Source organism: Bos mutus, chromosome 17 (assembly GCF_027580195.1).
Source record: "Bos mutus isolate GX-2022 chromosome 17, NWIPB_WYAK_1.1, whole genome shotgun sequence".
In the NCBI taxonomy this organism is placed as follows: domain Eukaryota; kingdom Metazoa; phylum Chordata; class Mammalia; order Artiodactyla; family Bovidae; genus Bos; species Bos mutus.
The window spans coordinates 3,462,791-3,483,230 of record NC_091633.1 but is presented as its reverse complement, the minus strand read 5'-3'; the positions used below and the strand labels follow the sequence as shown (position 1 = coordinate 3,483,230).

Genomic DNA, 20,440 nt, shown 5'->3' with positions numbered 1-20,440 from the left:
AGCACGTGGTGGGGAGGGGGCTGAAGGCCACCAGGCTGAACACTTGTTTGGGCCAGAAATGCCCAAAGCCCAACCTTTGGGGGAACAGGGCCACGCATCTGGGGCTTACTGGGTCCTCAGGTTCTCCGCCGAGACATAAGGCTGCAGTTGTGAGCAGGACTGACGTGGCCTGAGCACACCTAAACATGCTTCATGCCCGAGGAGGCCCCCAGCACTGGCAGGCGCCCCAGATCCGAGGCTGGTGAGTGCCAACTTGGGCTCGTTTCCACATCAGGGCTGGGCTCTGCTCAGGCGTCCTCAGGCCTGCAAAGACCCCGGCGCGCACAGGCACGAGCACACGGAGGCTGGCCCTGCAGCAGGACAGAACGTGTTCCAGGGGCCCTTGCCTGGCCCAAGCGTCCTCAGGCCCCACTGCCAAGGCTCTGAATCAAACAGGTTAGAGCAGGACTCGGGTCTGATGGACCCAGCAGGTCTGAGCAGGCCTCCTGCCCGCTCGGCAGGCTTTACGGTAGGCGGATGGAAGAGGGGCAGCACTTGCCCTCCCTAGACTCTCCGGCTCAGTGGGTCCCCATGGAACGCCGCAGCCACTGATCCTGGCCAGTCCCTTGGAGGGCCGGGGAGGGGAGTGTCCTCTGAGGCCGAGCCCTCAATTCAGGGGCAGGTGGCATAGGAAGCCACAGGGGGGGAGCGGCAGGAGGTGAGAAGTAGGTGGTTTGCCCTGAAAAGTTCATGTGACCCTTGACCTCCTCAGCCTCAGTATCCCTGTTTCTACCAGAACAGGGCGTCCCAGGCCAAGGCCGCAGCCCTGCGATGCCTAAACGCTCCCAGGGAGGCTCTGCTCCTCCCTCCCTCTCCCCCGGCACCCCCACCCGGCCCGCCCAGCCTGGTGGCCTGCCAGGAACAGCCACTATTGTTTGACTGGAAAAGCTGCTTCCTCAGCAGAAGGGGGGCCTCTCCCAGGGACACCCTGTTCTCACCCTTGCTGGTCACCACACTGCCTGCCTGGGTCCTCAATGCGGAGTCAGGTCACCCTAGTCAGGAGAGGTAGCGAGGGGCTCTGGGTCCCAATCTGGATCAGCTTCACCTCTCCCAGTCAGCTCCTCTGCTTCCTCCTCTGTAAAACGGGGATAGGGATGAAGCCCACCCAGTCGTCAATCAGCCAGCCCAGCCTGGCATGTGCCCAGCTCGGTAAGCGGCCAGCAGGCACCTCGTATCACAGATTCAGGCTTCGCCCCGCACCCCTCTAACTTGGATGGAGGCCTGCGCTAAGCATGAGAGGGTAGTTCTTCACAACCACCCACCCTTGGCACCAGCACCGGCCCAGAACGAGTACCTTACTGGGGTCCAAAGTGGCATCCAGGCCAGCCCCTGGAGGAGGAGGACTCCGGAAGGACTTACGGAGCCCCTCACCTCTGTGACGGGCAGGGATCAAGGCCTGGGGAGCAGGCCCTGCTCTGCCTTAGCCCTGGTGACCCTCACCCTTGGCAGGCCGTGGCCATGGGCCGGGGGGATGAAGTAGGGGAAATTGGGGCCGGGATGGGGGCCTCTGTAGGGTGTGGAGGAGATGCTGAGCCCTAGAGGTGGGACCCCCTTCCCAGTCCCAAGATACACACCAGCTCTCTACACAAGCCTGTTTATTTCTGTACAAAACCATGTTTCTATTTTACACAAAGAACCTCCCCACCCCCCACCCCCACCACATCCGTGCCCTGGCCCTGGGGAGCATCCCCCCAGGAGGGGCTGGGTGAGGCCCCACCCATCGGCCCGCACTTCTACCCGCCCCAGCTGGGCCGGCCCGAGCTCCACTCTGGAGAAAATAAATAAGGAGACTCAGGCAGAATCTGTGCTGGGCCAGCCAGACTCTCTGCCGCCTGGGGCCAGGCAGCGGGCCCTCGGAGGGTGCGCGGGCCCTGGAGTGTCAGTCAGTCAGTGAACCGTGTGGTGTGTGGAGACCCCAGCCCAGGGGCCTGAGCTACCAGGGTTACAAGTAGGTGTCCTCGCTCTCCTGGGACGTCAGGCTCTCCCGGGAGCGGTGGTGGGCTGAGTCCCAAGGGGCCGAGCCCTGGGGGTCCTGGGGGGCTGGGTCCTGCACGGGCATATCCTGTGGGGGTGATGCATCTCCTGCGGCAGCCGCTGCCTTGGCTTGACTCGCAGCAGGCGGCTGGTCCCGCTGCCCACTCTCCCTCGCCGGCTCCCGCGGCTCCTTCTGGACCTGCTTGGATGCCTTGGACTTGCCTTTGGAGCCAGAGAGGGGGGCGTCCAGGGGCAGGCGGATGGATGGTGAGGGCTGCAGGCTGGGCCGTGGGCCCGGCTCTGCCTCCAGGATGGCCTTGGCGCCGTGCAGCCTGGGTGGGGACGGGCACTGCAGCTCCCCCCGCGTCTCCTGCCAGCGCCGCAGCTGGATGAGGTGCTCGCGCTCGATCTGGCGCTCCGTCACTGGCAGCTCCACCACCTGTGGGGCGGTGAAGGCAGGGGGCGTCAGGAAGAGCTGTCCCCTTCCGCCTCCCAGCCCGGGCCATGCGGGCTGACCACAGGACGGTGGTCACAGGCCCCAGAGTGACTGCCAGGTGAGCCAGGCCCTCGAGGCCCACCGCCTCGGAGGAGAAAGCCACGAGTCCTCCTGCCTACCTGTGTATCGCCTCACTCCAGCCCCCCAGAGACAAAGATCCACAAGACAGAAAAACGGGAAAATAAAGCCAAGGCTTGATGGGTGGGGGCCGCACCTACTCATTCCTTCTAGGGGGATCTGGGCCTCTCTGTGCCCCTCTCCTTGTTCAGACAGAAGGACGAGGTCTGTCCACACCGTCTTGGGCTGCTGAGCACAAGGCCGCAGGCCCCCACCAGGCCCTCAGTCTCCCCCTCCCTCCGGGGGTGAGGGGCAGGGGTGGCTGTACCTCCTGGACCAGGAACGCCTCCTGCATGACCTTGGGGTTGAGGCTCCGCAGCCGCTCGATGGTCTCGTACTGGCCTTGGCAGCCTCGGACCTTCTCGGGGGAGCCCAGCGCCTGCTTCAGCAGCACCAAGCCCACCCGGAAGATGATCTTGACTCCTGCAGGGGGGCAGGCAGTGAATGTGGGCGGTGGGGGCTGCTCTGGGGAGTTTCTCTGCAAACAGAGGCCCCCCCGTGAACTGGACTGGTGGCAGGGGTGCCGCCCCGAGCCCAGCCCAGTACCTTCACAGAAGAACATGTCCCAGACACGCAGCACGGAGCTCCAGGGCAAGGTGCGCGAGAAGGCGCACATGAACCACTCGGTCATGTAGAGCAGCGGGTCGATCTTCTGCTGGCTGAGGTGCTTGTGGGCCACGGGAGACACCTTCTGCAGCAGCGAGAAGAGGATCTCCCCGTCCAGCTGGATGGCCTCCTGGGGGGACAGGGAAGCCACCGGGCCGTGACCGAGGGCCCGCAGCAGCCACCCCTGGCTCCTCAGGCGGCTCACGCTGCAGGGTGCCAAGCTCCTGCTGGGTGCTGGGTTGCAATGATAAGCACACCAGACACAGCTAGTCCCCCTCACTGAGCGTGTCCTGCAGAGAGGCAGACAGACACAAACCACAGAAGCATCGGGCTGAGGGAGCAGAGGGAGGGAGGGGGCTAAGTGCCCTCTAAGGGCACGGCAGGAACAAGACCCTGGGGGGCATGTGCCAGAGGCCCCGCCTGTCAGGTCAGGGAAAGCTCGTGGGCTGAAAGCTGAGAGGAAAGAAGAGTTATCAGAGGAAGGAAGGGGCGGAGGATTAAGCCTATTGGAAGGCCAAGGCAGGAGGAGCGTGGTGCCCTGGAGGAACAGCCATAGGGAGGCAGAGGTGGAGGGAGGGTGGAAGTGGGAGGCCGGGAGGGACTTCCAGGGGCACAGGGAGTTAAGGTCTGGAGAGGCCACAAAGGTGGCAGGTCTGGGGCGGGTCTCAGGCCAGGGCCAGGCTGGCAAGCACTCACCAGCTTCTCACTGTAGTAGCCGGGCAGGTACTTCTCACAGATCTGCACCAGGCACCAAAAGGCTTGCTGTGGGCAAGAGAGACGTGAGGCCTGGCTGCTGGGTGTTCCCCGGCCGCCTGTCTGCCCACCCGCCCGTGGCCTAAGGGTACCTCGGCGGGCATGTGCATGAGCAGCACGGCGGCGATGGGTGCCTGGGCCTGGCAGTAGCCCTCCTCGGGTCGGTACAGTGTGTAGGCCTTTAGCACCCGGAACAGGTCCTGCTGGCTGCGGAGAGGTGAGCAGGGAAGGGCTGACGGGTGGACTCGGCCACCCACAGGCCTCACCTGTGCCCCACTGGGCCAGACCTGACTCAGAGGCTGCACTTCCCTGCAGACTGGGGTCACCAGGGGTCAGTCCTCCTCTGCAGCCCCTGCACCCTCCTTTGACAGGTGAGGGCAGAGGCTCAAAAAGAAAGCGGGGAGCAGGGCCGGGGCAGGGGGCGTGGCCCCTGGCTTAGCAGCTGTGGCCCCTCGGCCAGGCCAGCCCCGTCCCAGGTCTGTCTCGGTCCCGGCCTGGCCGCCACGTCTCTCCTTTCCTGCATACCTTGTACCCACCCAGCTCTCGCCAGCCTTCTTTCTCCCCACTCGATTTGTGCATCTTCCTGTTTCCAGAGGAAGGCCAGGCCAGGCAAGCCTAACTCTCTGGGAAGTACAGGATGAAGTGACCCAGACCTAAGAGGACCCATCTTTGGTTTGAACCAAATAGGGAACTAACAGTGCAGTCAGGATCCTCCAGCTTCCGGGACCCCCAACGTGCCGCCAGATTCATTTTACCTCCTCTCTCTGAGGGAAAGGGACAGCCCACAAGGGCCAGCCTGCTCACCCGTGGCCCCCCCGGGACACAAACATCTCGTGGAAAGGGAACTGCCGGTGCAGGTCACGCTCAATCACATCCAGCCACTTGGGGTCCCCAGGGGACATGTCCAGCTCCTGGAAGCAAGGTCAAGAGCATCTCTTAGGAGTTAGGATGGCTGGGAGGATATCATCGTCCCAGGTTATGGAGGAGGCCCCATCACCAGGGACAATGTCCACCTGATCCCATCCTGACTGGGCCTCCCCGAGGACAAGTCAGGAAGCTTGGGCGGAGCACAGACAAGGGGAGCAGAGTCCTGGAAACCCTGAGGGGCTACCTAGGCTCCAGGAGGAAGACCCACGTGGGTAAGAGTGCCTGACATAGCTGTAGCTTGAGATAACCTCCAGGTACTTCATTCAGGACTCAAACACCTTGTTACCCCCTGAAGATGGAAGGCAACTTGGAAGCAACAACTCCCACCTGGGAGCATCACCCGGAGCACCACTTGAGATGGCACACGTGGGCCTTGCCGAATGTTCTCCTCAGCCCCCCAGAGACAGGTCTGTCGTTACACTGTTCACAGGTGAGGAACTGAGGGTCAAAGAAAAGCCACTTGCCTGATGCCTTGTGGCTAGAAAAATGATGCAGCTGGGTCTGGAAGCCAGGCTGACTCAGAGCTGTCAACCCCAACTCCTGTGCTACCCACCTCCCTGTACAAGAGGTGCCACCCATTCAGGAAGCGTGTGTGTGTGTGTGTGTGTGTGTTCTGCTACCCTGAGCAACGTCATGACATCTGTCACACCATTAGCCTCAGAGCCATCTCTGGGTGCTGGGGTTTCAGCAAATTTTTACTCTTTTCTTTGAAATTTCGTGAACATTTTTGCATGAGTTCCATTTATGAAAACAAAGCTACTACACAAAGAAAGATCCTGTCTCAATTACTTGAAATGTCCTCTATCTTACTTGCTTGTTGGTTACAGGGGTATATATTATTTGTCCAAACTCTCTGAACTGTGTGCTTAAGATCTGTGCACTTTACTTTATGTAAGTTCATAACCTCAGCTTTCAAAAAAGAAAGAAACAACTCAGTGGAAAGGATGCCTGGAGGGCTGAGCAGGGAAGCAGACAGAGCCCTTGTTGTCTACGTGTTGGGCAGTGCAAGGAGGGCCCCAGGAGGAAGGCTGGGTCCACAGCAAACACATCAGTGGGTGTAGGCCCAGGCCCCTGCCCGGCAGGTGACTTCATACAAGTCCCTTTCCCTCTGTGCCTCCTCAGTGGGGGTGTCCCAGGATTGAAATAAGGACCCTAGGGTGTCAGGTAACTTGATACAAGAGGGTAAACACTGAGACAAAGGAGTGTTGGAGGCTGGAGGGTGAAGGGAGGGGCGCAGGGTCTGGACAGTGGGCCCTGGGGCAGGTGCACACGAGACCTGTGCCTGCGCAACCCCCCTCGGCGGGGCCGCTAGTGCCCCAAGCACCTGCAGGTCAGGATGCGGTCCTGATCCGAGACACTGTCTTGAGTACAGTGCAGGTCTGCTTTTGTCAGGAAGGAAAGGAGGGTCCCACAAGTTCTCCTGAAGGTTCCCCTGAGGTGTGGACCTGGGAACCTAAGGTTCCTAGAACACGCTCATTGGGTTCCTCAGCAGCTCACGGCACTCAGCGTCACCACCCCTCAGAAAGGGAAAGGTGCAGCCGAAGGGCCTGCAGGGAGAAAGGGTGCCGAGAGTCCAAGGCAGATAGGGGCCGCTGGGGGTGATGCAGTTACCGCAGCCCCCATGGAGCCTGCAGGTGCTGGCGTTGTCAAGAAGGGAAATCAGAGAAGAAAACCAGGGAAGAAAAAGACTGGAAGGTCCTGTCCTGCCTGAGGAAGGAGGAAGAAGTGGCCAGCGCAGAGGAGGAGGAGCTGCCGGGGTGTGGAGCCTGCGCTGATGGCGGAGGCTGGGGTCAGCGCGGGCCTGCAGGGGCAGGATTGCTGCACCACAGCCCCTCGCGGAGCCCCTGCCTGTGGTCTCTTGCCCCAGCAGCCAGAGGCAGCTTCTCTCCCCGTCCACTTCCTCCACCCCACAGGCAGGCAGAGTCCCTCCTGCTGTGCTCACAAACCACTGTCCTGGCCCCCAGGATAGCTTCGGGGCCCTGCCACTAAGGTTCAAAACATCATGAAGGGCTTTCTGGGCCAATCTACGTCCTCCCGCAAGCAACCTTCAGACTCCAGAGGCAGCCAACCCCTCTCAGGACGTACCACTCCCCAGACATACACAGCACAGAGAGCTCTGCACTCCGCTGCTCCTCAGAGGCATCACGTCTGCTAACTGGAACCAGGAGGCTGACCGGGCCCCCGAGCTCCCTCGGCTCTCAGGCTGTGCTCTGGTGGCTGAAGGTAACCTAGGGCCTTGGTGACGTTCCCACCCCACCCCTGAGCCTCCCACTCTGCCAGAAGGCAGCCCCCTGACATGGAAGTGATGTAGCCACAGGGAGGAAGACTCTGGAGCCAAGAGGCTGCCTGAGTGGGCATGATGTCGGTGCTCTGTGGGACAGCCTGACCCCTGATTCAGGCCTGCCCTCAGCCAGACACTCCAGCAACCCCCGTCCCCTGGGCCACTCTCCCCACCTCCCGGTCTACAGCAGCAGCTCCAGGAATAGGTTTGGCGGGAGAGGGCTGTTCACTGAAGCATGAATTTTGTCAACAGGGAGCTGCTGACTGACAGCTCTCTCACTGCCTAGCATCAGTCCCAAGAGCCTGAGAGGTGCCCTGAGGCCTGGGGCCAAGTCTGGCAGGTGAGCTGGGGCAGCCCCGGGAAAGCCAACTGACTCGCCGAGTTCCCTAGAGAAGCAGGCTGGAGGAGCAGCCTGGGCCAGGGGGGCCCCAAGAAGCCTCATGAATAGAGGGGTGTGCTCCACCTTGGCAATCTGAGGTGGGGAGCAGTGGGAGGGGAAGGCATGGCTGTCAGAGGGTATCCTGTCTGACCCCTGACTGGCTTCTAAACTCTAAGGACACTGGTTTGGCTCTGCCACCCCCGGAACAGACAAGCCCATAAGCAACACGGGTGAACCAAGTTTAGCTGGCTTGGATGAGGCAAGAGAAAGAGTAGAGGACGGAAGTCAAAAGGTGTTAGGGTCCTGTGACCCTGCTGGGCAGCCCCCGAAGGCCCAGAGCTCAGGCCCCAGGTGGTCAGGGAAGGGCTCTGAGTGTCCCTCCCAATAACCAAGAGCTGAGAGGTAGTCCACCAAGTCCAAGAGAGCAAATCTGGGCGGCTGCCAGTCTGTCCACCCCACTGAGGCCTGCTCAGGGCTGGTGCCTCAGACGAGTGGAGCCCCGAGTCACAGACTGACCAGGCCTGGCAGTCGGCTCTGGAGGCGAGAGGTCCCCTGAGCACAGAGGATCACTGCGCCCTCGGAAGATGTCCAGAGACGAGGAAGGGAGGGCAGGGGAAGGAAGGGCAACTCACATCGAACTTTCCAGGGTTCTGCTGCAGCTTCACCTTGCCTCCTGACAGGTACTGCCAAGCACGGCCCCGCAGAGAAGGTGGGATGCCCTTCTGGCACCGCAGCCGGATCTGGAAGTCAAAGGGAGGCCATGCCTGTGCATCCAGCCAGGCTGCCCGCTGCCCCCTCCCTAGCCCCCAAGAGGCTGGTGCTCGTCAGGCCTTCAGTGAGCACGGGGGCAAGAGCGGAACGGGGGGAAAAGCGGACTCCACCTCTGTTGCTCCAACACTGCACTGGGTCTGCTGCCAGCAGGTGACGGCAGCAGCCCTGTGTTCCCTGGCCCAGTGACAACACAAGGATTCTTGAAGTCCACACAGGGTTATGAATCCCCATCTCAATTTTCTGAATCCAAATGGAACCAGACAAGTTAGAGGAGCCCCTGGGATGTCATCAGGAAGGGATCTGCACGATGTGGAACATGGCTCAGCCACAGGGAAAGCAGCTCACAAGATGACCTGGAATGTGCCCAGAGACGTGTCCTGGGTGCTTTCATGGGAGTGTTTAAGCAGCTGTGTGGCAAGATACATCCAGCCTAGAGAGGAAAGATCTCAGCAGAATTCAGGAAGAAGACAGGAGGTGATCAGAACAGGCCCCCCCTTGTTTGGTCAAGAATCCCCTCTCTTCTGCTCTCCCTGACCCCGAGCTCTCACGATTTCCAGACCAGGGTGGAGGCAACTGGTCTGGGTGTGAGTCCTGATCCCAGGCTAAAGTGACCCCGGCCTTCCCCATCACGGCCTGGGAGAGGGGAGGGAGGAAGTGTCTGGGGATCTCACGACCCAGAGCTAGTGCTCAATGCGTACGCTTGTTCTCTTCAACAGAAAAAAGGCTTCCACTGCCAAACCCAGCTTGAGAAAGCATCATGTTTTACAGATGGAGAAACTGAGGCACAGAGTGGGGACAATATTAAGGTCATTCCATCAGGGACCACGCCAACTTCCAGCCACACCACACAGCCTGGAGAACCGAGCCCTGGGTGCTCACTTCTCAGGCCTCTCCAAGTCACATGGGGAGATGAGCTTCCTCTGGGCTTGAGGGCAGAGTGAGGCTCGAAGGCAGGTGCCCTGATCATGCTCCTTGACCTCAAGGCCAAGGGTCAAAGAGATTGAGGGCAAAGGCAGAGGCACCATTCCTCTGGAAAGAGGGTGGGGAACTGTCAGGTGACACTGCCCTCGGCCCCTGCACCGAGCAGCCTGGCCTGGGGTGGAGATGGGAGCTCAGGGCAGTGGGAAGTGGACGGTGCCTGGATGATGAGTTTGAATCCAGCGCTGACCTCAGCCCATCACCTCTTATCAACTGTAAGATCAAAATGGTAACAACTAGGATTCTATCAGAAGTAGTGCAGAGGGCACATGCCTAGCACGGGGCCTGACACAGTCGGTGTTAATAAATGATGGCTTCCTCTCTGCCCCTCCAATCCCGGGAGGACACCCGACTCAGAGGCCCTGGGCCCCGGGCTCACTCCTAAGTCCCCTCATCTGGAAACCCCCTGAGAGAGTCCCCTGGGAGGCTCTCTGAGGAGGGAGCACAGGAGGCCCGGCTTTCTAATGACCAGCATAAACAAGAGAAAACTTTCCAAGGGTCAGAGGGAGTCAAGAACCAGGAAGGAGACAGGCAGGCAGGCTGAGGGCAGTGGGGGAAGAGCAGAGTGGCTGGTCAGAGGAGCCAAGTTGTGCTTCTGGGACTGCCTGCAAAGCGGGGAGAGGAAGGGAGCAGAAGGGACCGACCTGACTCCATGGACACTTTCCTGCTGCTGTGGGACTGGGGTCTCCTGAAGGAAGCCACGTGGTCTGGCCGGGCTTTGGCAAAGGGGTGCACAAGACCTGGAACCACAGGCCCTTCAGGCTCCCCAGGGCCAAGCTCAGCTGAGCTGGCCCCCACATATCATTGCAGCCCCATCACCCTCGGTCTGCTCAGGACCGTGGAGAGTCCAGGAATACCTTCAGTCCACTAAGCTCTCAGAGAGGCCCGGCCTCACCCAGGCCCAAGGTGGGGGAGGTGGGGATGGAGAGCTGGGAATACAACCAGCTTCCTCAGTGGCTCAGTGGTAAAGAATCTGCCTGCAATACAGGAGATTTGGGTTTGATCCCTAGGTCAAGAAGATCTCCTGGAGGAGGAAATGGCAACCACTCCAGTATTCTTGCCTGGGAAATCCCATGGACAGAGGAGCCTGGCGGGCTACAGTCCATGGGGTCGCAGAGTTGGACACGACTGAGCAACTAACCTTCCCCATCTGGCCTCTGGCATCTGGCATCCTCCTCAGCTCAGGGTGCTGGAGATGTTAACCTCTTAGGGAGAGGCAGAGGTGGGGATGAGCAAGGGTAAAGCCAGAGGGAGTGCTCAGCAAACGGAAAGCACAGGAATTGCCATTATCTGAGGTAAGGCCTTGGGAAAGGAGAGTTCTGATGACAACTGAGAGAAGCCACACCTAGCCTGCTGAGCTCAAGGAGGGCAGAGCCTGACAGGGGAAGACAGCATTCCAGCCAGCACCCTGTCTCTCTGCAGGGCCTGGCGGGTCCCGGGGACTCGGGATCCGTGCAGGGGGTGGGGGTCTGGATCCACTTCTGGGTGCAGGTGTCGTCCTTCCTGTGCCACCACCTCTAACCCAGCTGGCACGGCAAGGCAGTGAGAGCTCCGGAGCCAGAGTGCCAGCAGATAAGCTGTGTGCTAGGGTTCCTGCGAGGGTGGAGTGCAGCCTCCTCTGGTGGCCCCGGCTGGGCGGGTAGCCCTGGTCTCTAACCGCAGTGCCAGGGAAGCAAAGGGGAAGAAGAAGTGATGCTGGAACCCCTCTGGAATCCCCATCTGCGAGGAGGCGGGGGTGAGAATGCCATAGCCATCTTCCTGCCAGCCTCAAGTCACCTCCGCAGACGGTGAGAGGAGCTGAAGCTCAGGGTAAAGGCCTGAGGGCTGAGGAAGCAGGCAAACAGACCCCAGAGTCAGGCAGGAAGCAGCTGGGCAACAACTGCCTTAAAAAAGTATTTTTTTAAGTGAAATTTTTTCTAATAAGCAAAAAATGAAAGCCCCAAAGTCCACATAGAACAGTAAGAAAGAGCCCCGGTCTGGGTGCCTCTCTCCTCCCACAGGCACAGGGCTTTACAGGAGGAGCCTTGCAACAGGACGCTCATTCCCACTTGGGCAGGGAAACTGAGGCTGGGGGAGTGAAGTGATTGCCCAAAGTCACTCTGCTAGCCATGGGCTTGGAGAGTTGGGGCTGTATGGCTGAACCCAAGCCCAAATGTGACCTTTGGCCCTGGTTTCTGCTCAGCCCTGCCGTGGCTGTGCCAGCTTGGCCCAGACCAGCATGTCAGCTGACGATGCGGGCGAGGGGGCCACTGTGCGCTGGCGACTTGTGCAGAGAGACCCCAGCAGTGGGACTGCAGACGGGCTCCGCTCAGCCAGGGAGTGAACAGACCCTGCTAAGGTGAACAAGAGTATCAACATACATGTGGTGGACAAGGATGCGCCTACAGTGTGGCAGAGCTGGCACCTAAATACAGCCCACCAGAAAAGAACCACTGGTATTTTCATTTTTATGAGACCATTAAACTGTGAAGTCACTTTTCCTTCTTTTTGCTTTGGCTAGGGGACAAGAGGGAACTCATCGAATTAATCTAGAGGGTAAAGAAGGCCCCTTATTGTGGTGGCGAAGCGTGCAGGCACTAGTTAGACTCCTGGGTTCAAACTTTGACTCTGCCATCAGTCATAAGTGGGGATACCACCACCACCAACCTCACTGGGGTGCTGTAAGGATGACCCAGCTAAGTGCCCAGCACGCTGCGTCAACATACATTAGCCACTATTAGTATATCAAGTCCGCCCCTAGGTGGTAAGCAGTGGTAAAGACTTGCCCCAGGAGCGCTGCAGGAAAGCTGCCTGAAGGGCCTTCAGCTGAGCGCGGCTCTGCAGTGTGACTCAAGAATCTGCGTCAGTCTGAAGTCATCTGGGAGGACCAGCTTCTGTCCCCATTTCCAAGCCGGTGGGGGGACACTGGGTGGCTGGAGACCCTCCTGCTCCTCCAAGTGATGCAGCCCCTGCCTCCCCCACTGCGACTCCCAGCCCCAGGCTAAGGCCAGGCCCCTCACCTTTTTGTGCTTCTTGGCCATCCACTTGTCCCAGTTGTTGAGCATGTCCAGCCACTTGGACTCCCTCTGCCTCAGCACCTCCAGGGGGACTTCCTCCAGCCTGTGGAGCAGAGGGCAGGGCCCGTCAGAGGTGCCGAGAGAAGCAAAGGCCCTGGCTGAGGCCCCAGGTACCAGCCTGGTCAGTCCCCGTCCCTCCCCCTGCCGTCCCCTATGGGGCTAACTCAAGAACCCTCTAACACAGACGCGAGGGACACAACGCCCTCCCTAGAAGGCACAGGCTGAAGAGACACTAGGTTCAAGCACTCACTCCCCCATGTGTCAAGGGACCAGGGGCCCCAGTGCCTGCACCTGTGCACCAAAGCACAGCACTCCCACCCTGGATCTGTGTCGATAAACAAGCCTCTTCAGAGAACCAGCATGCACGGTACAAAGCTGGACGGAAAACTAGTCAAACAAGTACAGGGACACCATGCTCACCTCTGCATTCTAACAAAGCTGTTACTCATGGTTTCCCCAATTACGCCCTGGCCCTGTTCCCCTCTCAGCCTTTGCTCATGCCAGTCCCTTTGCGGAAACACACTCCAAGTTGTCTCTGCCTATCCAAATTCAATTACACTTCAAAGCCCCCTCAGACACCACTCGAATTTGCACATCCACTCATGGAACCACTGTCACAGCTATCCAGGCGGAGCTCTAGGGCCAGGGCGTCTGGGTAAACTGTGGGGTACAGTCGTGTGACTAGAACAAGTCCCAGCCCTCATGGCACTGACATTCTACAGGCTCTGAACGCCCACGAGAGCTGGTGGGGAAACACCTCAGCTTGGAGACCTACCCTGGGCAGCACCAAAGCAGCTGCGGCAGACTGGGCGAGACCCCTGGCTTAGAGGGTGCTTTGAGTGAGTGAGCTCCTTCCGAGGAGGGAGTCCCTGGAAGTTCCTGAGTTCACATACCCACGGGGGAAAGAGAAGAAGACTAGCATCTGAAGGCTGCGTCCTCTACACGTGCTTCCTTGTATTCAGCCTACAGAGCAATACTGGTAAGAAAACAGTGAGAATAACGTGTATGTGTCCTTCTCTACACACACACACGCACTCTCAGAATTATTTTTAAAGTAGTAGATTATGGATCTTTTAAATTTCTTTCTTGTGCCTCTCCCCCTTTTTTTCCAATTAAAAAATACTGGCATTATTGAGAGGTAAGATACCCAGGAAGGGTATATTGCTTAGAGTCAAACAGCAAATCAGTGGAAAAACCCAGACTCAAATCCAAGTCAGATCATAGCCAAGGGCTTGCACTCAGCACTGCCTGACCTCCCAGAACGCAGCGTGGGGTGGAGGCTCTCAGGAACAGGACACAGCGGGGCCAGGGTTTGGCCCAGGCCTTGAGTCTCTAATTCTCTTTCTACAGGAAGGAAATGCACTGCTAGAACTTTTACTGGTTGGACGAGCAGTGGGAGGGGCCCTGGCAGAGCAGGGCTCCCAGACACAAAAGGGCAGGTCCTCTTCTTCGGTTTTTTATCTGGAGAACTGCACAGACCTGAGAGCAGCCCTGGTGCTGATCAGCCGAGGAGAGACAACAGCCCCTCCACACAGGCCACCCGCTCACCTCTCACTAACTGGAGGCAGAAGTGGGGCACAAGGACCGGCTCCTTCCTATCCCTCCCCTCAGGAGAAAAGCAGAGACCACACCTTTAGATCAGGTAATCTACAAAGAAATGTGTGCACATCTCCAGGCAGCCCCCAAACACCCAGGTCCAGCATCACAGGCCAGGTCGCCTCCCATCACTACAAAGCACTCCCTCACACAAGTCAGGGGATGAGCCTTCTAGTTATCTAAACTAAAGGAGGTAGCCACACGGAGTCAACAGGAAGTTCTGGCAGCTATGAATGTGGATAATATCTGATCCAATCGCCCCACTGAGCAGAAGAGACAATGGAGGCTCATAAGAGGGCAAGGCTTTTGCCTGAGATTACCAGTTTCCAGACAATTCCCATCTGATTAAATACATACCCATCTGACACCCTGACCCTCTAGTCTGTCTCTGTTGACAAGATCTGACAGCAGGGCCACAGAGATACCCAGTCTCCCAACTACAAATACACAGGGGAACACGTTCAAGCTCAGTGTTCTTTTAAATGATGTCAGATAACAGCTTTTGCAGTTTCAAAGACCCAGCATCAAACCTCAAACCGGAATTTCAAATGGGTACAAAACAAACTACCATATTTCCTGGATTCTAAGGCACTACTGATTTTAAACTGCACCATTGATTTGGTAAGATCGTCTCAGAAACAAACAAAAAATCCACTACTACTTTAAATGTACATGTTCATTGAAAGATCTATTTTTATTTTCAAAACCTCAAATTGGGAAATTTTGGAGGAAAGATGGTCATTTGAGTGGCCTCTCCTCCAACAGCAGAGGAGTTTAACCACCTGCTGGACCCGGCACTCAGCACTTCACCTTCTAACTACAGGTGAACTTCTCTTCACACACAGAATGTGCTCCTGAATGGCTGCACACTACCCATTTTCTGAAAAATCAAAAGGTTCACATCCAGTCTGGTGGGTCAGGATCTCAAAAGGCATCTGATCAGAGTGCTGTCTGATATAGAAATTCCTTCTGCAATAGCCCCTTGCCCTCTCTGAGCCTGTTTGCTATACAGCTGGATGGCCTGCCCTGTGAACTGACCCTCAAAAGATGCCCAGAAAGGAGCTGTGACGTAGACTGGGGTCTTGGCATCTCTACAGATGACACGGTGTGGAGGCCCTGAGGTGGCTTCCTCCTAATAATGGGGGGGGAGTGTGAGCCAGTTTCCAGTGACAGGGAGGCTAACCAAATAGCCAACTTAAGGGACCAAACGGCCCATGGGGATGCTTCCAGCCTGAGAGTTTCACTCACCCTTGCAGAAAACTCCTCTGTCCTTAAGGTGGCCTGAAGGAGTCTCTGCAACCAAAAGAGTCTAATGAGGACAGTCCCTAGTGGAACTCCTCAGGGCTGGGCCTTCATCATCTCCAGGTGAAGTCACCCTCATTGCTGAAGCCATACTGTTAAGTTTTCTGGTACCTTCTGTCTACTGCAACACCCCCTTCTAAGGCTGCACAATTCTCAGCCAGATCAGCCTCATATTAGACAAATGTAATTATCCCTCATCACTCACCCACCCCTACCTGGAATGCCTTTTCTTCTCCCCTCTCCAAGTCACAGCAACACTTTTGGGGCCCAACATAATAAAAATGACAACTTCAACAATAACAGCAGCAACAGTAGTTACCATTTTTAAATCATTTACTACTTACCAATATCTTTCAAAATATTTATATATTACTTAAAATACTAATATATATATACACATGTATCATTTTCATGTATCTTTCATAATAATCCAACCATAACATTCTCTCCATTTTCCAGAAGTCGAATCCAAGACTTAGTAAAGTTAAGCTCCTTGCTCAAGGCCATGTTGTTGCCGTTTAGTCTCAGTCGTGTCTGACTCTTTTGTGACCCCATGACTGTAGCCTGCCAAATCCTCAAGCCTGGGATTTCCCAGGCAAGAACACTGGAGTGGGTTGCCATTTCCTTCTTCAGGGGATCTTCCTGACCCAGGGATTGCAGGCAGGTTCTTTACCTCTGAGCCACCAGGGAAGCCCCCAAGGCCATGCAGCTGCATTCAAACCTAGGCTTGCCTCACTCCGCAGTGCATGCTCTGAACCCCAAAGTCAAGCCCTTAGCCTCCACACAGCTGCTGTGCCTGCCCAGATCTCGTTAGCTGTCTTCCAACCTGAAGACTTTCATCTCGACTACTTACAACACCATTTCTCCAAGCTTTTAAACTGAAACTCACAGTATGAAATACATTTTGTACTGAGACTATACACACACACACATAACCAAAATACATTTTATGAAAAAATTTACTCCTACATGTACTAAAGCACCTGATATTTTCAGTTCAATTTTTGTATTATTCTATCCTACTTCCTACTTCTTTTTTATTTTTATGCTGGTCACAATCTCCTAATCAATTTCAGCACTAAATCACCAATGAATCAAGACGTGATGTGAAATGAGCAGTTCATTACAACTTGGTCATGCTGCTCAGCCCCGTCACTCCCTAACCGGACTGGGCCTTGAGCTATGTAACTCCCACTGTGTATCTCACGGATACCGACAGACGCCTGCCTGGTTATCTCCATGACATCATTACTTTCATCTATTGCCTTCAGGGCTACAAGCCACTGCTGCCTACAGCAATTGTATCTGTGCCCCTAGTAGCCCAGTGAGAGCCTCACAGATTAATTACTATTTCCATTGGACCCATGAGAAACCTGACCCAATCAGAGAGACTGTATGACTTGGGCAAAGTCACAAAGCTATTAAGTGGAAAACCAGAGCTTCTCTTTGCCACAGTGACTCCTGTGCTGTTTCTCCCTCCCCTGGGAAGACTGGGAGGAAATCAGGCCGCTCTCCAGATGCCACCGTGGGGCTCTATCTCTGGCCCTCAACCCCCTAGAGACAGTCTAAGCCTTCCTCCAGTGCTCTGACTGTCCCAGACCCTGCCCAAACCTAGCAAAGCTCAGCAAGGCCAATACGCTGGATGGGCAAAGCTCACAAGCACACCCTTGACCACCCCCTCCTGGGGAAGGAGGCACAGAGGAGACAGAAACATGCAGCTAGAGGATGACTGAGCCCAGATTCTGCTGGGCTCTCAGCTAAGCTAAGCTTAGCCGTGCCGTGCCATGCCGTGGCCCAAGGCAGCAGTGACAGCCCACTGACACCAGCCTCCCCACCTTCTCCCCAAACCCAGAAGCTGAAGACTTCCAAGAGATGAGACGGACAAGACCAGCTCCCAAGGCTACCTGAGACCCAGGCTCTCTCCGCCTTGTCCTTCCAGCCATGCACTTTCCACCCAAGAGCGCCTCAGCCCCTCTGGCTGGCAGACTCAGCCAGGTGTGGCGCCTGTGCCCATGACCCCTTTATTCAAAGGTGTCAGATAAAACCTGGTCCCAGGGAACCAATGTAACCCCCCTCCGCTAAGCCTCCCTCTCCAAACCAGCCCAAACAAAAAGAAACACAGCCCAAGCATAAGGCCCAAGGTTGAGACCCCGGGATGAATTCTCCTCATCTCAACCGTCAGGAAGGCCATGTGGACTGTGGGAGACAGTAAAAAGAGTAGGGACCTTGAAGCCAACCGACCGAGGTTCCATTCCAGCTCCTCCACCTGGGAGACAGACCGTGAAGTCTCCACTTCATCTTCAAGTGGGACCACACACATAAGGTCTAAATGAAGAATACACGTGTGTAAGGACCCAGCCTGGCAGGTGGCCAGCTAATGGCAGCTCTGAGGGGACCAGCATCTGCAGCTTGCTAGCACTTTCCCATCCCTCTTCTCATCTGACTGGTCTGCACACACGCAGCAGGGCAGGACTATCCCCATTTTACCCACGAAGCAACTGAGACCCCAAGAGATTAAGCCGTTTACTCAATGATACACGGACTGTGACTGTCAGCTTCTGATCCAGCTCTGCCACTCTGAGCTTCCAGTTCACCACCTGTAACATGCGGGCAAGGCCACCCCTTTGGAGGGCAGGAGGAAAGACCACATGAGACAGGAGGAACTGACACACTTCCAGCACCCATTCTGCACCATTCCCGCCAAGCACTACATAGGCACACAATTCCCCAAGGAAGCAGCTTTTATTATCTCTACTTAACAGACACGAAAACTAAAGTTTAGCACAGCTGAGTAATCTGTCCAAGGTTACACAGCCTGGAAGCAGAGATGCCAACTGAGCACTAAGCCATCCAATAAATATAAGGTGATCCCCATGTAACAGGGCCTCAGTATCTGTTACATTCCCTTCCTCTTCCTTTACCACCCAGTAGACAACCACTGCTCTCTGTGCCGAGAAGGCAAGAGTGAGCAAGATGCAAGTGTGGAAAATTGGGAAATGGATGTGCAATCACAGATCCAGGGACAACAAGGGTGGGGGAACTCCCCTCTCCCACCCAGAGCTGGAAAAAGGAGTGAGGCTAAACAAAAAGGCTGACCTACTTTGCATGCTGAGTAACAACCTCTGGAGTTCATTAATCTAAGCGGTGGTAATGACTAAAAGTATAAATAGCCTTTATGCCAGCTCCATAATCACCCATGATAGGAAACGAGAAGGCAGGAGAGGGTGGGCTGGTGATCTACAAATGGCCGACGATCAGGGCTGGAAGGCCTGTGAGGTTCTGGAGTGAGTCCCCAGGCAGCTAGAGAGGCCTAGGGACCAAAGGGTACGTGATCTGCCTGAGGTGGAGCTGTGAGTCAGTGCGGGGAAGCAGGATGGTCTGCAGCAGCCTGGTGCTCCCTCCTGAGGCCTGGCAGCCCCCGCTTGGAGGCAGGGCAGTGTGCGGGCTCCCTGTCTAGGTGAAAGAGTCCCGCTTGCTTCAATCTTCCCCGACACCCCGTGCAAGCTAGGTCCGGGCCTGCCTCCCTTTCCCACAAGGAATTCCCTGGCTTTGCTCCTTGCAGCCCCAGGTCAGCGCACAATGGTAAACAGGTTCTCTCCACCCTTCTCTGGCCTCGGTGCCCTGGGCCTCTGCCCAACTCTCCACTCGGCACAGCCCCACCCCCTTGACGTCAGAGGCAAGAAATGGTTCCTTTAAGCACCAGCCTTGCTGGTTCCAAAAAGCAAGGAATCCCCCCCCCGACTCCCACTCAGCTAGGGAAAGGCACAGACCAGAGCAAAAACCCCCAGGGCAGCTCTCTCTGACCAGTGCAGAGAGGTATGGAGACTATTGGGTCTTCCCTGGTGGCTCAGCGGTAAAGAATCCACCTGCCAGTGCAGGAGATGCGGGTTTCATCCCCAGGTCAGGAAGCTCTCCTGGAGAAGGAAGCGGCAACCCACTCCAGTATTCCTGCTTGGGAAATCCCATGGACAGAGGAGCCTGGTGGGCTACAGTCCATGGGGTCGCAAAGAGTCAGACACAACTGAGCAACGAAACAACAACAAAAATGGAGACTATTCTCAACTGGAGACATGCCTTCTCCAAGCCCCCACCCCTACCGGGCAGAGTATTACTTGAAACTCCCCACTGGCAACTGGGTCCTCAGGTCACAATCTCACTGTGGGCACCATGACTCATGTACAGCCCCTTACCCATCCTTACAAAACTGCTGAATTTGATTGATAGATCTTATCAATTTAGTCTTGACTCACGGTTTATCTCTGCCAAGACTCCTGCAAGGATCCCTACTGCCCATCTTGTTCAACAGAACTTCAGGCCCTGGCTCCCAGGCCTTCCTAGTCCCTCTGCACATCCCCCAGCCCTATTTCTAGACGTCCCTCTCTCTAAGCTGCCCACCCTCACCCCTACCCCGACTCTAATTCAGTCCCACTTGTTTCCTGAGGCCTCATTCAGAACAGCCTCTCATCTCTACAAAGTCCTTCCTAGCCACTGAAGGAACAGAACACAATCAGCGCCTCATTACATTCCATGCACATCTCTCCAGAGCCTGCATTCCAGGCCCTGACTCTACAAAGTTGAATAAAACGTAGGTCCTGCCCTTGGGGTCAATCTGGCAGAGGAGACAGATTGGGGAGTAAATAACTAGCCCATACAGAGGTGCTATCACAGAAGCGAGGAGGGCGGAAGGCGCTACGAGACTGCAAGAAGGCCCCAGGGTGGGGGTGCAGGTGTTCAGGGAAAACCTTAAAGGGAGCTGACTTGTTGGGATGATCCTTGAAGGGTGACAGGAAGTAGCCAGGGTGAGAAAGGGGAAACAGCACATCAGGCAGAAGACCCAGGATGAGAAAGCACACATTAATGGAAAAGAGCCTGGTGTGTTTGGGGAATGTGAGCAGTCCAGTGGAGCGAGTCTGGCTTCTCTGCCTGACTGTCCGGTCCGCTCGCTGAGGCAGCATTCCACGAGGTGTGCTCTTGGGGGCAGGGACTCTGCCAACCACTCTCCCCAGTGTGTCCCGACCCTAGAACAGAGCCTAGGGGCCTGTGTTAGTCGCTCAGTCATGTCCGGCTCTTTGCGACCCCAAGCCCTATAGCCCACCAGGCTCCTCTGTCCATGGGATTCTCCAGGCAAGAGTACTGGAGTGGGTTGCCGTTCCCTTCTCCAGGCC

General features: G+C 56.6%; 1 protein-coding gene across 1 annotated transcript in view; it reads right to left on the bottom strand.

Moving 5' to 3' along the window:
• Positions 1-1,697: 1,697 nt before the first annotated feature.
• TBC1D10A (TBC1 domain family member 10A) overlaps positions 1,698-20,440 on the bottom strand; it is a 28,724-nt gene continuing 9,981 nt past the window's right edge. Inside the window, exons 2-9 of the mRNA XM_005887513.2 lie at positions 12,321-12,420; positions 8,205-8,312; positions 4,790-4,896; positions 4,078-4,192; positions 3,929-3,994; positions 3,173-3,362; positions 2,895-3,049; positions 1,698-2,452 (exon numbers count right to left, since the gene is read on the bottom strand). Coding sequence (XP_005887575.1) covers positions 1,982-2,452; positions 2,895-3,049; positions 3,173-3,362; positions 3,929-3,994; positions 4,078-4,192; positions 4,790-4,896; positions 8,205-8,312; positions 12,321-12,420 — 1,312 coding nt within the window. The 3' untranslated portion in view covers positions 1,698-1,981. The remainder of the gene's footprint in view (positions 2,453-2,894; positions 3,050-3,172; positions 3,363-3,928; positions 3,995-4,077; positions 4,193-4,789; positions 4,897-8,204; positions 8,313-12,320; positions 12,421-20,440) is intronic.